At 41.5% G+C, this 13,458-nt stretch overlaps 2 protein-coding genes across 33 annotated transcripts in view; one reads left to right on the top strand and one right to left on the bottom strand.

Annotated features, from left to right (window-relative positions):
* GPR171 (G protein-coupled receptor 171) overlaps positions 1 to 9,480 on the top strand; it is a 63,716-nt gene extending 54,236 nt beyond the window's left edge. For 2 of the 3 annotated variants that reach the window (XM_070236902.1, XM_070236901.1), the window contains exon 2: positions 7,830 to 9,480. In XM_070236902.1, the coding sequence (XP_070093003.1) occupies positions 7,853 to 8,812 (960 nt within the window). In that variant the 5' untranslated portion in view covers positions 7,830 to 7,852 and the 3' untranslated portion in view covers positions 8,813 to 9,480. 3 annotated transcript variants of the gene reach the window in all.
* Positions 1 to 13,458, bottom strand: part of MED12L (mediator complex subunit 12L) — a 315,678-nt gene that overhangs the window by 204,644 nt on the left and 97,576 nt on the right. For all 30 annotated transcript variants that reach the window (XR_011427091.1, XR_002800849.2, XR_011427094.1 and 27 more), the window contains one exon: positions 12,485 to 12,661. Coding sequence is in view for 24 of the 30 variants with exons in the window: in XM_070238316.1 (XP_070094417.1) it covers positions 12,485 to 12,661 (177 nt within the window). In the remaining 6 variants the exon portion in view is untranslated. The remainder of the gene's footprint in view (positions 1 to 12,484; positions 12,662 to 13,458) is intronic.

Raw genomic sequence — 13,458 nt, 5'->3', positions numbered from 1 at the left:
TGTACTGGGGGGCTTGGGGAGAAAAAGGAAAAATAAAATCTTTAAAAATAAATAAATAAATAAAGAGGCAGAAACCCAAAAGGGTGGGCAAGGGGAGTGACAGGAACACACTCAGCCAGTCCTAAAAGTGGGTCCACCTCCCAAGAATGAGCGAACCACCTTTGCTTCAAAACACTTCCAAATTTTCACTTTCTAATTCGCTACAGAGGGAAACTGAGGCAGAGTTTAAGTAACGTAGAAACAGGAGCCTCATGGGAGCTCTGTCTACACCTCACTTTAAAACTACTCTGTCTGACCACGTCTGTCACTCAGATGGAAGCTACCAATCTCAGTCGGAGTCCAGAAAAAAAAGTCTTTGGATTAATCCAGGTGGGAAAGAGGATCATGTGCTTTCGAAGACTTTCAAAACCCAAACCTAAGGCACGGTGGCTCCAGAGAGAAGGCTGAGCTGCAGCCATAGGAGCTGCGAGCTGCGCTGCTGCGGGAGGAATGTTTTGATCACCAGCATTCATTAACAAAGAAACAGAGGCCAGCGCCCCCCAGCCCAGGACAAAGGTCACAAAAAGCTTCAGGATGGGAACTATTTTGAGTTGCAAGCATCCGGAGCTGCAAACTCCAGGGGAAGAGTGGAAACAGTGGTCCCGTGTTCCACTGCCCACTGGCTCTCAAATTCAAATGGCTGCAAACACTGAATGGGCAGGGGGCTGGGGATGGGGGCGGTTCTGGACTGATCCACTGGCCTCCTTCATAACTACTGTTTCCATCCCACACTTTCACTGTAAGAAGCATAATCAAGCGCTGGGAAATGGAATCTAACTGTGCAGCTCTGGGCAAGGCCATAATTCCCCATGCCTCAGTTTCCCCATCTGTAAAGAGAGGAATTTCCTACCTCTCACAGGTTTCTTTAAAGAAAATAAATTCTCAGACCCATGTCTGGCTGAGGCAGTGGCTGCTTACCCCAACATTCATTTTCCCCTTCCTCATTAGTTCCGAAGGGCTACCATGCTGTGTTTAAAAGGCAAATTTTAAGAATGTTAAACATTAAAAATGATACTAATAGTGAAATACTGTTTTTGGTATTTGTGCTCAATAAAATCAAAAGCATGATTTGTGTGGATAGAACAGTTGACTGCAAAAGGTTGTCTGTGTCAATTCAGCTTCACTTTTTATTTTAAACATACAAAATATCCATTAAAGTAACCAATACATCATTTCTTAAATAAAAAGTCCAGCGATGACACCAAGATGAGGGAAAAATAACCTTGTCTCACCTCTTCCCCTTGCGTTTCTGAAATACCAGGTTAGTGGTGACAGGCAATTTCCTAGAACGCTAACAACACACGCTCTGACAAACCTTTGTCCTCAATGAAACACACAGAAAGAAGTGACTTACGGAAATTCGAATGGAACTCGTGTTAAAAACAAAAACAAAAACAGGGCCAGTAGCCAAAAAAAGCATATTTCCACTGTGAATCAACTTCCAAAAAATGCCAGGCTGCCTCAAGCTCATTCTCAAAAGGAAGAACACAGTTCAAGTTTCACTATTACGAGGCTGCTTTCTCACTAATCCAGAAAGGAAAGAGAACGCTGAGGACCAGGACAAGCAGCTCTCATACTTGGCAACCCACACACAAAAGCTGTGGCCTTAGAGGAGTTTTAAGAACGGTCGAATGTACTTCTTAATTCTGTCTATATTCCCAAAGTGAACAGGGAAGTAAACATACAAATATGCCTGCCTAAAAAAAGGAGGAAGAAACTTTACCAAAAACCTTTGTTCCAGTTTTCCTTCACACCGTGTTAAAACCACACACCACTCAGCTGGCAGCCAACTCCGGCGCATCAGCTCCTCTCCATCCCCCATGACGTAAACCCTGATCACACGGGCTCCCTCACTTGAGTGTAAGTGTGTCTTTTCTGAAGTGGGTTTTCAGTGACTCCTATCCAACAACGAGGCACACGGATCTTAGAAGACAGACCACTGGGGCCAGCCCGTTTGCCCGTTCTGCTTCGGTGGCCCAGGGTTCACCGGTTCGGATCCTGGGTGCAGACCCACACACTGCTTGTCAAGCCACGCTGTGGTAGGTGTCCCACATATAAAGTAGAGGAAGATGGACACGGATGTTAGCTCAAGGCCAGTCTTCCTCAGCCAAAAAAAAAAAAAGGAAAGAAAAAAAGAGGAGGATTGGCAGTAGATGTTAGCTCAGGGCTAATCTTCCTGGGATAAAAAAAATTTTAAAAAGATAAAAAAGAAGACAGCTTCCAGCACTGTTATGGTGAAAGTTAACACTGGTTCTTAACTGAAAATCAAATAAGTTTGAGAAAGATTTGTGTTTCTTCCTCTAATTTATAAGTGAATACATGTAAAAGGTCTTCTTTTGAAAAATAATAATAATAATTACATAAATTTGGGAGAACACCAGACTATCTGAAGTGAATGGTCACTGTCATCATCAGCATCCTTACATTGTTTTTTTTCTAAATTCCCTTAGACTTTTCCAAATTGTAACTTGACATTTCTCACATAGTCTTCTGAGAGATTTTTATTTTTAAAAGTGATAGCAAAAGGGATTCATTTCAGATCCTGGAGAGGTTTCTTCTGACTTTTTTCTTGTTATCTGGAAAACTAAGAATTATTAGGAGAAAAAGACGAAAGCAAAGAACCCACCAGGCCAAGGAAGCACTAAAAGAAACCAGAGTGACCTGACGAGGCGATGGTTTTGCACAAACAAACGTTGGCCCAGCAGACCCAGAACTCCCAAGAAGATGCTTGAAACATAAGGCCATGCTCTCTTTCATAAAAGCTATCTTTATTCAAGAAAGATAACCCAACACGGCTACTTGATGACGTGGCCGAGACAGTGACTTTCTGTAGTCGCTCACCGTGCTGGGCTCCGTTCAGACCCTCAGTAAACACCTTCTCGCCCACAGACAGATGAACATTTACCCAAACTATTTAAACGCAGGCTGGAGGGTCCCTTTACCTACACTCTATTAGTCAGTAAGTGCCTGTCTCAATTCCCCGAGCTGTTTAGGCCAGTCTGACAAACGCTCATTGCAGGTCTACTCCCACAACCTAGAAAAACACATCCAACATATTCTTCAATGAGAAAACTACAAACTATGCAACAGTGTGCACAACATAATAACGTTTTTAAGTGGATGTAGATACACGCAGAAAAATTTCAAAACACATGCACCAGAGAAAAGGCTGAGTAATTGTCTCTCGGCATAACGATTCTCTTCTATTTCCAAATTTTTCTACAACGAGCAAAAAAGAATGAAGATAAATAAAACACATACTTTACCAGACTATGTTAAATCACATCTTTTTTGGTTTCTAATATTTGTCCTAGCAGGATCCAAATTGTAACAATTCTTTAAATTGTAACTTTCAAAGACTGATGAGTATCAAGGATGTATACTAAAGAAACTTTGCTTAAACACCCAATATCTTTAACTCAGAACCCCTTTCAAGGCACAACAATTGATATTTTTCAAAATCATTATGATGAAAAACACATCTTGGGTACTTTAAAAAAAAAAAGCTAGGTACTACAGCAGACAAATAAAAATCTTTCCTCTAAAAGAATAGACAAATCTGAATTGCTTAAGCAAGTATACACAAAACTGAGTAGAACTTCTTTAGGTGACTGCCATATAGTTAAACTATTTGCAAACCACAGTTTCATCTACGTCAATACGCAACATTTTAAAACCACACAAAAAGGAAAGGAAATTTTTAGTACAGCCGGCAGCCCTGCAATGGGGCTGCTACTGCCGTGGCTTGTCGAACAGCTCAGGCTTCTCTGAAGACTTGAAGTGAGGCCCGGTGGGGCTCAGAGAAGACATCTCCAGGTAAGTCTTTTTAAATACTTAATATATTCAAATATCTTTCATGGACAGGAAATCTGATTTTCAGTGTTTAAACCATATAAGTTGGAAATGCCAACACGTAATAAGGACACTGTGTCAGAGAGCACCAATTATTGAACTCTAAACAGATTCTCACTGTGAACTGCACTATAAGTTTCTTCTCCCTGATGACCCATCCATGCTCTCAAAAAGACAGGTGAATTCACACGGGACCAAATACTTGCTTACAGGTGAGCCTAACTATTCAGTAACTCAATTTTATAACCAGATGGATAAAGGCCATGTTGTAAGTCTTCACGACAGGGCACGATAGGTCTTAAAGGACTTTCCTCTACAAATATCACAATAGGTATTTTCAAGAAAATTCCACTGTGACTTCCATAAAAAATCCAATGAGTTTATTTACCTTCTAAGCAATGAGTACTCTATCCAAACAAACCAGACACTTGAATCTTTCCTTGGTTTTGCTGGAGCACCTCTGGGTAGCCCAAATTTCCACAGGCTAATAATTGGTTGACAAAATATTTATCAAGCACTTAGTTTCGAAATTCGTGGTCGAGAACACAGAATGTTATTACAGTATAAATCAACATCTAATCGGCATAACCAAAAATTTTTAATGAAGAGGTTTTTTGTTACAATCTAGACTGAGGTTTATGAAAAGCAACTGCAAGTATGATGGAATGAAGAGTTACACTGTAATTATGGTTGAATAAGTTAACACAGGTGGTATATACAGTCAGTTCTAGTTACAGAGAATATTAATTCATCTCTAATCCTTCTATATTCATCTATAAAATGAGGCTTTATTGTATAATTGTATGAGCAACAGGAACACTTAAAGAAACACACTATTATGTTACCACTATTATGTAACATTTGATTTACGAGAACCTAAGTCGGAATCCTAGCATCTTGGAAAGGAACCAATGAGCAAAGGTGGGAGACGAGGATCACTTTATACCAACGATAGCTTTTGACCCAGAAAAGAAAAGGATGTCCGGATGCCCAGGTACAAATAAATGGTTACTATCAAAAACTGGAGTCATAAGGGAGTCAGCAAAGCCTGGAGTAGACTTCAGAAGTTAAGAGCTTCCCCCAGACACTGACAATGGGCAGGACTCGGGCCCGGGAAGGATAAAGGCAGGAAGGCTAGAACACAGCCAACAAGGTCAGAGCCCAGCCTGTTCTCACAAGCAGCGAAAGCTGGAGCGACACGCGAGGGCCACACCTCAGCCTCCTCAACCGACCGAGGGATTGGACTAGACGCTACCATAAGGGTTCCCTCCATCTTAAAGTCCTATGATCCCCAAATTGTGTCACAACTACAAGTACAAAGGCAGAAGGAAGAGCTCACAGAACAGCAGAGACCACACCAATCTAAAGCAAGTGTTGGGATTCAGATGGTGGGGACAGTACGGAGGGACCAGGTCACAGGAACATTGAAAGTAAACTAGGTTTAAAGAATAGAACCTAGGTCTGGTTTTTAAATATATATATTACAACATGGAATGTCAAAATACATGAAGCCTAAACTTCTTTTGTTAGTATTTAGGGGAAAAAAACAAGAATGAATATTTTATTTCAGTTCTTTTATGTGAAAATTGCTGGGACTATAGTTCCTGCCACTTTGTAAGCTCTTAGTAAAGGCTGGCTGCTATAATAATAATAATCCTTATCATCATCCCCATCATCATTATGACTATTACTATTACTGAGACAGAGTTTTGGAGCGGTCCATGTTGGAATCCTGGCTCTGTAACACACCAGCTATATAACCCTGGGTGTGACTTAACCTCGTCCTGCCTCAGTTTTCTCATCTGTAAAAGAGGGGTAATAATACCCACATGGTGGGAGTGATGAAAGTTAAGTACATGTGAAGTACTTAGCACAGTGCCAGACACAAAGCAAGTGCTTCATTGTTCCCACTGAGTTTAGTACAGAATGACACGGTTCATGGGCCCCATGGTCCTGTCTCAGGGAGGGGAAGGGAAGGACACATGCCCTTGAAGGCACATCTGCCTTGTCAATCCACTTGCATCCTGTTCCATCCTAAGATGTACACAATAGGTCACCAAATAATTAGGAGAATAAAGATTTAGAAAGGCTTCGCAAGTTCTTGTTTTTGTTGTAAAAGGAGGTTTCAGAGAATGGGCTTACTTGGCCTTCTTAGTCAGCCACCATACTTACTATTTGCTATTTTTTAAAAGTTGTATAGCAATATTTTTCCTGCTAAGACACAAAAACCATCTTCTGTTCATAAAAAAAAAAAAAGAAAAAGGCATTTCGTATGCATGAGGAGGGCGCACACCACGAAGCTGCAGCAGAAAGCAGCACCGGAGGCCCCGAGACAGAGACTGGACCAGGGCCCAGGGGCGAAGCCAGGCCATGGGTTCCACTTGCGCTGAGAAACCACCAGCGTCCCAGATCTGCAGGGAGCTCGCCGAGACTCTGTCACTGTCGGCATCGGTCACAATGTGTCCAAGGGCATGTCTTACGCTTCTGGGCTTAAAAGCCTCAAAACCCACAATGAAAGAAAAGAAAAACACACACTCGAGTGTTAAAGTGAGATGTTTTGATACTCATGTAACTGAGCTCCTCCTTGAGAATTTTGTAGCCAGTGATGACACACTCTTGTTCTAGAAGGCTTTACAATACATTCTTGGTCAAATTTCTCAAAACACTGAAACAGAAACATCCACATGAGCACTGTCCCATAGCAATATAATGCAAACCACAAAACTACTTTAAAATCTTCTAGTAGCTGCTTTTAAAAAAGCAAAAATAGGGGCTGGCCCCGTGGCCGAGTGGTTAAGTTCGCGCGCTCCGCTGCAGGCGGCCCAGTGTTTCGTTGGTTCGAATCCTGGGCGCGGACATGGCACTGCTCATCAAACCACGCTGAGGCAGCGTCCCACATGCCACAACTAGAAGGACCCACAACAAAGAATACACAACTATGTACCGGGGGGCTTTGGGGAGAAAAAGGAAAAAAAATAAAATCTTTAAAAAAAAAAAAAAAAGCAAAAATAAACAGGAGAAAGTAATTTTACTAATATATTTGACTTAATATATCAAAAATATCATTTTAACCAGTGCTCAGTATAAAAGATATTAATGAGATATTTCACTGTCATACTATTTGTACAAAATAGCACAATTTTACTACTTGTGCTATTTTTGGATAATATTTTGTATTAAATCTTTAAAAACCCAGTGTGTGTTCTGCATTTACAGCACATGTAAATTTCGACTGGCCACATTTCAAGTGCTCAGTAGGCCGGATGTGGCCACGGCCTTCCACACTGGGCATCACAGGACCACAGCGCTATGAAACGGGAGCCAGGGAAGGAAGTCATAAGCATCAATTCAGGACCAGATTCTAATCCAACTCTTTGTGCTCAAAAGAAAACTGAAACGAAATTATGATCATGAAAATGTTCCAGTAGGTTACACAGTAAAGGGCCTACTAGTTTTTAAATAACATCTTTTAACTTTTAGTGCAATTTTCTGTCACCCCTTACCTGCCCCCTCAGCCTCGTCTCCTCCAGCAGGAGAAGTGCTGGCAACCTATGAAAAAAGGAAGCCAGGCAGCCTCATTGAAAGCTCTTCAGGCTTAGCCACAACTAAACCATTTTTACCCTAGTTTCCTCTGTTTCTCAGAATTTCAGTTCACTTATATCTCCTCTGCAAACTAACTTCCGACCCAACTGGTAACAAAAGAGGTACGAGAACACAAAACCGTGATGGCAAAAATATCCCTTCTCAAAGCAAAGCTACATGGGATTTTCCAAACTCAGACCATGGAAAACCCAGGCTTCTTCATAACCTAAGATGTTCCCACAAGTTCACCGATAAACTTCTATCTAAGAACTAGAAAGACCGTGACCGTGGGCTTGTGAGACTGTGAGTGCAAATGTTTCTAAAGAAAATAATCTCTCTCTCTTTTTTTTTGACAGAATCCTCCTTACTTTCCCTCAAGATGACAAACAGCTCTACCTTCTGCCCAGTTTACAGAGATCTGGAGCCGTTCACTTATTTTTTTTATTTAGTTTTCCTTGTTGGAATTATTGGAAGTTGTTTCGCAGCCTGGGCTTTCACCCAGAAGAACACAAACCGCAGGTGCATAAGCATATACTTAGTCAATCTGCTGACAGCCGACGTCCTGCTCACTCTGGCGTTACCAGTGAAAATTGTTGTCGACTTGGGTGTGGCACCGTGGAAGCTGAGGATATTCCACTGCCAGGTGACAGCATGCCTCATCTACATTAATATGTACTTATCAATTATCTTCTTGGCCTTTGTCAGCATTGATCGCTGTCTTCAGCTGACACACAGCTACAAGGTTTATCGAATACAAGAGCCTGGATTTGCCAAAATGATATCGACCGTCGTGTGGCTAATGGTCCTTCTTATCATGGTGCCCAACATGGTGATTCCCATCAAAGATATCGAGGAAAAGCCAAACGTGGGCTGCATGGAATTCAAGAAAGAGTTTGGAAGAAATTGGCATCTGTTGACAAATTTCATATGTGTGGCCATATTTTTAAATTTCTCAGCCATCATTTTAATATCTAATTGCCTGGTAATCCGAAAACTCTACAGACACAAAGACAATGAAGACTATCCAAATGTGAAAAGAGCTCTCATCAACATCCTTTTAGTGACTGCAGCCTACATCATCTGTTTTGTTCCTTATCACATTGTCCGCATCCCATACACCCTCAGCCAGACAGAGGTCATATCGGACTGCCCGACCAGGATAGCACTCTTCAAAGCCAAAGAGGCCACGCTGCTACTGGCCGTGTCGAACCTGTGCTTCGATCCCATCCTGTACTATCATCTCTCGAAAGCCTTCCGCTTAAAGGTCGCTGAGACTTTCACTTCACGTAAGGAGACCAAGGCTCAGAAAGGAAAATCAAGCTGTGAAAACGATGCATAACATACAGGATTTTTCATGCTCTCCCTTCTTGCCTTACTGGACAATAAGTACAAAACTACTAGGAGAGAGAAACAAAGAGCTTCAGTAAACACACAGATAGCCCGCAAACGTGGCCCGCTTCACTGAGAAACCCTGTTTCTAAATGCATGCCACGCAGGAGCGGTCCTGTGGTTGCTGACGCTCCTCGACCCGAACAGCTGTACAAAAAAACTCCAGTCTTGCCAAGTCAACGCACAACCCTGTGCCTAACATCCCCGAAATCCAAATGAGTTCTACGACACAGACTCAGAGGTATTCATCTAAGTGCCTGCAAGCGACTTCTTGCTAGAAATAGGCAAAGTCATCTCTCTGTATAAGTTGCCAGAAAGCCTTTCATTCAGCAACACAATTTAAAGCGCTTTAGATCACTAAAAAAAAAAAAAAAGATGCCAGCCGATGTTTACGTGAACCCATCTGTGACTGATTTATTTTTACTCCGTCCCTTCAAAGATGGTAACCTTCTACCACATACTCCAATTTTTACCATCTAACTGTTTCCTAACAAAATAGCTAAAAATTTTTACCTCTAAACAAGCTTGGAAATACATGGGTAGTTTTTAATGCCCTATATAGACTTACATTCTACTGAAGGTTATAAATAAAGATTTCCTACTGTTAATAATGACAAATCCAGTGGTTTCTTATTTTTATTTTGTAGTAATAAGAAATAGACCCTCTAACGTTTTCAAGGGGAGTTGTAAATTATACGAACTGCTCCAACTACCATTTTGGAGCTAGAAACTCACATCAAAGGTCCGGAAAAATAGCACCCGTCAGACAGCCTTAAAATAGATGTGCCAAGTCCACACAGCAAGGCCTGGCTGGGAATGCAACACGTGCTGGGCTGACTGGTGCCACTCAGACCCTCAAGAGGAGTCTGACCCCATGTAGGGCCAGCAATTTAAGGATGGTGACTCCAGCTCTCGGGGTTATGACCCTTTGATCGAATTCTCTCTACCGCCCGTAATGCGAAGGATTGACTACTTGGTATTAAAGATGTCTTTAGCGAAAAGGAGATTGCAAAGTTTAGAGAAGCATATGTGAGAGTTTGTGCTTTTTTCATTTCAATGGTAAAAGCCCATATTAAAATGACTGGTAACACATTTGCACAGGCTGTGGTGGTTAAGAGATGGCACTCCTGGATGCTAACTTCACAAGTTTGATTCCAGACTCAGTCTGAGCTCTGCCTTGAGAAGCATTCTTTTCTGAAGGTTGAATCCAAGACAACTCCTGTCTACCATTTCACAAATATATTCTCTGAGTTTGAAGGGACTCACATAGGAGAAAATGCACAAAAGAAAGTGCCTACTACACTTATAACATGGTAAGTGCCGCACCACTTCTAGCTGCTTAGTGGTGATGACAGGAACCCCATCAGCATCACGGATCAGAGCAGACCAGGTATAAACAACTTTCCTAGGTTGCGGGCTGGTAGAAGGCCTACCTGCGAGAACCCGGGCTTGCTGGGAGTCTGAGAACACGTTTTTCCAGGTGGGCAGACCAAGACACCATTCATGTAAGAGCCTAGGTAAATCTAGTTTCTTCCTGAATCTTTCGGTCAAATCCCCTTTAGTTCTCTCTCCTTGGCCTTCACTCACTAGGGCCACATCTTAGAGACAGAGTAAAACAAAACTCTTTTTTTAATCATATTCTTAAACTCTCCTCACACGCATGATAGGTTGGCCAAATTTTCCCTGTTTATCAAGGAAAAGAGCCAGGCTCTCTACAGCATTCTCAATGTCAACGTTATATTAGCGTGTACTTGTATTCCCCCTTACTGATGGCTGATTCTAAATTACACTCACAGAAAGGGGGGTTTATGGCAACTGGTAATGGAAGGCTACTAAAAAATTATCTCCTACAACATCGATTTTCTACCAGTTCTTTGATGACTGCATTATAATTGAATTATGTCATAATTCGTCATGGGACTCAGTCATTGGAAATCATTCATGCTCTTCCTGCTAAGGAAAGGACGGATCTTAGAACGCTAACTGCTAAGAATGACTGTGTGGCCTAACAGAGTAAAGAGTCCACGTGTGGGTGGTGCCCGGCTCTGACAGCTGGACACATGGAACAAGGCCTGCAAAGCTCTGCTTACCCAACAGAGGGGCAGAGACCCCTCAGCCAGTCTCAGCCAGTTTCAACATTTTGCCATATTTGTTTCATTTCCTCTCTCCATTTTTAATTTTCTTTAAGTAAATTTTTTATTTTGGAATAATTTAAGATTTACAGAAAAGGTACAAAGACAGCGCAGAGAGTTCCCACACACCTGTTACCCAGTTTGCCCTAATGTTAACGCCTGACGCAACCATGATACGTTTGTCAAAACTGGGAAATTGACATTGGCGCATCACCGTTAAGTGAACTGCGGACTTCAGTGTCCGCCCTCGCTTTCTGACTCTGAGTATTTTAAACAAATCCCCAACATCATGATAGTTGATCCATGAATCCTTCAGGACACATCTCTAAAACACCAGGCCACTCTTTCTGCTGCCCTAGATAAACTGTGAGATTATTCTATGACATTGAAAATGAGGGATGCCTATAGGTGACAGCAGAAAAATGTTGATATAGTCAGCCAGTGATGAACAAGAAACTTTTGACATAGCCCTGGACACAGAAAAATTAACACCAAGAAACAAAGGGTTCATAATTGTAATGAGAAAAAAATGCATGGGTATAGTGATTTTGAAAGTCATTTCAGAGGATGTTCCAAAATAACCAAAAAAATAAACAAATTTAAGAAAATATTTAGTTTGCAGATCAAAACTCCTCAAAGATATCCAGGAAATAACATAAGATACAGTCACATTTACATTTTTGTTAAAAATAACAATAACACTTTTCACCGAACAAAATGACTGATTGACATGACACTTAAAATAAAATTCCAGGAAAAAAGAAAGTGAACCTAAGAATAAAGAACATTTACAGATTTGGGCCCAATTTTCATTACCATAATACCAAAAAACTAATCTTGTTTCCCTTGAGAATAAAGTACATCACGCACTATGATTCAAACACTAAATTTCCTGGCAAGTATTTCCCGTGTCTATCCAGTTCCATCTGACATACAACCTCTTCCATGACGCCTTAACCAGCTTCTCAGGCAGATGCTCTCGCTCCTCCAGTATTTACTCAAACGTTTCACCCTCCCGTGGGTGCTCGCATTTTTACTCAATTACTGCACTTATTTCAGTGTTTGTCATTTTATAGACATTTTTCTCCCTCCTGTTTTATTCATCTTTCCTGTGCCCCCAAATTCTTGCTCATCTGTATAACACCAAAAGTACCTACCACAATATGGCGCACACAAAAGCTGCCCGGTAAACGAGTTTCAAATTCAATTAGGAAAACACACTTCGACATCATCTGCAGTGAGTCAAACGATCTTGATAAAAGGACACTAATGTAGGAAATTCCACTAAGTCTAGCCAGCTGTGGTATCACACCACAAATTTGGACTCCATCAGTACATAAGCTGTATGATCAGAACTCTAACAAAAGAAGCAGTAAATGCCAAAACTCACGTGCTATCGTGTGTTGCTCAGGCAAGTAGTTGAATAATCAATGGGTGGTGATGCTATAACGAAACAATCAGGTCGTCAACTGATGTAAGCAATGACTTACCAGAGGTATGGGAAAATGCGTTGCATACTGCAGGTGTCGCAGGAGGTCATAATTAGATGGAAAAATTAACTCCCTGGGTTTTTCTCTCTTCAGCAACTTCTCCCCATTAAGTGACATTCTTCTGCCCAAGGAAGGGCTGGCATTCTCACAGGACTCTCCAGGCATGGGAGAAAAAATCTAAGTCATGTAAAACAAATGTTGGAAATTGTAAATGAAAGGGCAAAAATAGAACATAGTGCTACATACTAACAGAACTTCAAACACACAACACACTCACACAACATCTTTTCCTTATTTAACCACTCAGCAAAATATATAAAGAAATTTCGTTAATTGCCACAAACTTCATATTCAGATAGGAGGACTGTGTCAACATCATCTCCCATGTTGAAGATGAGAACATGGCAACCACACACACGTAAGAAATGTGCCCAGCTGCATTTCCCGGGGACCAGAGACAAAACCAGACTCAGAGGTCAGTGTTTTCCTCATAAGGCTAGATTTCCTACAAAAACAGACACACAGAAATAATTAACTAGCAAAACTAATGATAACAGACGTGAAGGTTTTCGTCTGTACCCCAACGTATTTTTTTATAAAGAGTTATGCTTTGAGATCCATGAGGAAGAACACATGATAATGACACTGAGATACAGTGGAGAAATGTCTAACAAGTCCCGAGCCAGGAAAGCTGTTGTTTACACATTCATGACAAAACCACTGACGGATTCCTGAGAGAATGATCTCAAAACGAACAAAAGGGTCCCAGTCAACTAGGAGGGAAGGGGAGGTACAATTTACAAAGGAGGCAACACAGCCCCAACTGAGGATGAACTGAAATGAGACAACTGCACGAGACGGTTATGCCCGAGGGAGGAGGAAGGTAGGACCACGTTTACATCACAAGTACACAAGTCATTCCAGAACAGGGGGCAAGGAGCAGGATGGAGACAAGGCGGGGAGGGTGGGAAGAG

The sequence above is a fragment of the Equus caballus genome, chromosome 16 (genome assembly GCF_041296265.1).
Source record: "Equus caballus isolate H_3958 breed thoroughbred chromosome 16, TB-T2T, whole genome shotgun sequence".
NCBI classification, from domain to species: Eukaryota; Metazoa; Chordata; class Mammalia; order Perissodactyla; family Equidae; genus Equus; species Equus caballus.
Note: the sequence above shows the minus strand (reverse complement) of the source record. Positions and strands in the feature narration are given on the sequence as shown.